A 3,667-nucleotide genomic window follows, 5' to 3' on the forward strand; every position below is an offset into this window, starting at 1 on the left:
ATCCATTAGCCATGCAGAATAATGGTTGATTGGTGAGTGCATGTGATGGAGTTTCTTTATTAGGCAACTGGCTCATGAGGATTCCCCATTAAGCATATAAATTTAGCCCAATTAGGTAAAAAAAATGCTTTTAGAAATGAGTCTTCTATGTGTCATGTATGATGAACTTTGTCTACAATGGTAACAACAAATATGATAAGGCCCGGATATCAGATATGGCATAGTGACAGAATCAAACAAGAGAAAGCTGATTTTACGTATCAGAATTTTGCCAAACATGAGGGACATCATTAAAACCAAACTTTGCACAATCATCACTTAAAGGGCACTTCGATTATGGGGCCAGCCGACACATACAAAATTGGTGCCCAGTAGAAAGTTTGTCTCCATCTTTCTTCTATTATGCCCTGCAATTTGGGTTTTATGGACCCCCAATTAAACCATTCCTTACTCTTAATCACATAGGCCCAATTTCTTTCTCTTCACTCACATCTACCCTCTTTTCCTTTTATCATTTCTGATTTTTCCATTATTATCTCTACTTAGATGGTGTTCAATATCATCATTATACATCACAAAAACTCCTTTTTCTTTTTAATGTTTTTAATTTGATTACATTTTTCAAATATTTAAATGTGAAACCTTTCACAAACCAGAACAGTCCCACCATACACCAATTGATTTCCACATTATTGGTTGTCTTTATCCTATAATTGATTTGATGTACACTAAAAATCATTTTAAAGACACATACCCTTCAAAAAAGAAAAAAAAAACATGTATAGACCTGTTGATTTTAATTTATACAGAAATTGGTTTTTTTTCTTCTCATATGTCCTCTGCTATAAATGTTTAGGCTTAACTTTCTTCAAGAACTCTTGGAAACTGGTGTGGAGTATCTTCAAAAGCATTTCGTTTCGTCCAGTTATGGTGAATTTATTTTGAGCAGAATCTTTACAAGCACATCAAATATGAATTGAAAGATGAGATTAGGGAAACATGGTTTCAGTGGAAGTAGAGAGCTTGACTCATAATTTGTAAGAATCTGTTTTGGCATTGGCAGTTGTTCAGTCAACCCTTGATATTTTGTTTCTTTGAAACAAGTGCTTTGGAGAGTGTGATTCTCCTGTATGCAGATTAGAGAACTCTAAGCAAATTAACAAGGCTATCAGTAGTTGAAGTTTGCTTCCTGTTATGATTTTTACAGTACAAAAGGGAAGGTGGTCAAACCAGTCAAATTAGCAATTGTGCTTATCGGGTGCCACATTAGCTCAGTAACTTTTGCATGCAGTTGTTGGAGTTTATAGCCTACAGAACTGTGTTAAATTTCAGAATAAAATAGTGTTCTCTAAAAAGAAAGGAAGAGGAAGAAGATGAAGAAGAGGAAGAAGAGGTGGTTGATTTTTTATAGTTTTGATGATAATGGTTGAAGTGTAAGCAGAAAATGTAAAGGGTGTGGTAGTGAATGTTGTGATCCGTGGAAAAGGGGTGAGCAGTGGAAAAAGATGAAAAAAAAGGCAATGGTGAAGAGGGCACATGTGGATGAGTATGGTCCAGTATCAACAACCAAATATTCTGGTTCCTCTTCCACATGACAGAGGCAATGCTTTCTGATATTGCAGATTTATTGCAGCCAAACCTCCTCCATCAGAGACAACCAGACAAGTACAGCAGTTCCAAGACCCCACCACACCTTCCCACCCTCTTCCTTAAGGGAACACTTCCAACATCTCCAATTCACATTTCTTTATTCTTTACACCAGACAAGATCTTGCAAACTATTATTCCATCTGTTTCACACCATTTCCACTCCCAAATTCAATCTTCACTTACACCATCCATTATTTTATTTTTTGCACCTTCTTCTTCTTCTTCTTCTTCTTCTTCTTCTAACTTTTTAATCCAACAAAAAACATTGCAAAAGTAATTTATTTCAATAACTTTCTTTTCCCACATAATAACATTATGCTTCCATAACCTTAACCCACCTTCGTACAAACAAACAAAACAAAGTAGCAAAAGATAAGAGAGGGCCAATGCAACAAAAACCGTTACAGACAGCACCAACAACATCATCATCAACGGGTAATTGCAATTCGACCCCAGAGAGAGGAAAGTAATAAATCTTAAGAGCAAAAAATTAAATACTGCTGTGGATGCCATCGCAGAGAGTCAATCCGTGGTGCTCATTTTAAGCCGTCTGATTGGAGAAGCGAGAACGGTGGGTGAAGATGTAGGAGAAGATGATGGTGAAGAAACGGACGGTGATGATGAAAGTGTAGAAATGGACGGTGGCGATGATGACATGTCAGAGGTCTCTTCCTCTTCTTCCAGCTTTCTTTTGTTGTTAATCTCAACACCGCTTCCTCTGTCATGGCTTCCAACCTTAACCTCTTTCGTTGTCATGTAACCCTTCAACCGTTTCACGTCAGATAATTTCACTGGTTTCACTATGAAATCCTCTGCACCTTCCTCCAAGCATCTACATATTTTCAAATTTTCCAATTCCTTTCAGTTTTCTAAAATTCATCACAAATTTAAACATATGTTCTTTAGCTTAACTAGAATTAGAAAAATGTAGCATGAAGGAAACAAATCAATAATGATAATACCTGTCTATGCGAGGCAAAACGTTTTCGGAAGACATAATCACTACTGGAATTTCCCTGAACATGGACGATTCCTGCATCGAGTAAAACGTTTTCACTTAGAATTGTCAATCACAAAGGAAAAATCAAGGGTTTATGATTAGAATTTTAATTATTAATTAATGAACCTTTATTTTCTTGAGCAATTCATAACCTGTCATCTCGGGCATGCAGTAGTCTGTGATAATTAGATCCACCTTCAAACTCGGCTAAGGAAAACAAAAAACAAAAACATAGAGCAGAAAATAAGCTATGGAAAATAAACGAAAGTTCATGAAAATGAAATGAAAATTCTCATGATACATACGACAAAACCATCAGATTCAGAGGTCCTCCTCTGCTCGTCCAACCCCAGAAATTGCAGTGCTCTGATTCCACTGTCCACAGCTGTAACTGCAATTTTTCCATCCAGAAAAAATCCTTAACAGAACACAGATAAAAGAGTAAAAAAAAAAAAAACAACAATATAGAACACCCAACAGTGTGTTTTGCTTTGATATGTTAAAGAACAGTTAATTACCTTTACAAGCTGAGATTTTGAGCAAGCGTTCAATGACCTTTCGATCAACGAGGCTGTCGTCGACAGCCAAAACATGAACCTCGTGAGAATCCTCCGGCGAGACATGATCAAAGGAAACGACTGCGGCGTCTGTGTCCATTGAAAAGTGCAGAGGGAATTGTAAGCAAAGAGAAAGAAAGAAATAAAAGAACAGAAAGAGGATTCCTTAACATGGGTGAACAAATCTTAAATACAGTGTTATATTAATGAATGTGGCTATGTGACATGTTATGTTGTTGTTCCATAATATCCATCTGTCACTTTTTTTTTTAATAATTATTACTACTATTGTAATTGCAATAATAATGGTATAATAATAATAAAGTCTCTTTTGGAAAAATCAAATCTTAAAATCTTCTCTTTTTATTTGTGTTTTTTGGAAGATGGCGCTGAGATTCTGAAATCCACTTTGGTTTGTGATCTCAAAGGAATTTCTTTTCTCTTTTTTCTTTTTTCTCTT

At 35.8% G+C, this 3,667-nt stretch overlaps 1 protein-coding gene across 1 annotated transcript; it reads right to left on the reverse strand.

Moving 5' to 3' along the window:
* Nucleotides 1–1,915: 1,915 nt before the first annotated feature.
* Nucleotides 1,916–3,410, reverse strand: LOC124830609 (two-component response regulator ORR3-like). The gene is made up of 5 exons (XM_047304382.2): nucleotides 3,169–3,410; nucleotides 2,956–3,041; nucleotides 2,777–2,857; nucleotides 2,613–2,683; nucleotides 1,916–2,482 (listed from the first exon to the last, which is right to left on the reverse strand). The coding sequence occupies exons 1-5, from the start codon at nucleotides 3,305–3,307 to the stop codon at nucleotides 2,173–2,175; spliced, it is 687 nt and encodes a 228-aa protein (XP_047160338.1). The 5' UTR covers nucleotides 3,308–3,410; the 3' UTR covers nucleotides 1,916–2,172.
* Nucleotides 3,411–3,667: the final 257 nt, after the last annotated feature.

The sequence above is a fragment of the Vigna umbellata genome, chromosome 7 (assembly GCF_029865625.1).
Source record: "Vigna umbellata cultivar VRB3 chromosome 7, Vumbellata_1.0, whole genome shotgun sequence".
NCBI classification, from domain to species: domain Eukaryota; kingdom Viridiplantae; phylum Streptophyta; class Magnoliopsida; order Fabales; family Fabaceae; genus Vigna; species Vigna umbellata.

Bases quoted from the DNA above. Each gene is read 5' to 3' on its own strand.
- LOC124830609 (XM_047304382.2), bottom strand. From the start codon at position 3,307: ATGGACACAGACGCCGCAGTCGTTTCCTTTGATCATGTCTCGCCGGAG. The intron at 2,858-2,955 runs GTATGTATCATG...TGTTTTCCTTAG, and splicing joins CTGAATCTGATGGTTTTGTC to CCGAGTTTGAAGGTGGATCT. The intron at 2,684-2,776 runs GTTCATTAATTA...TACTCGATGCAG, and splicing joins AATTGCTCAAGAAAATAAAG to GAATCGTCCATGTTCAGGGA.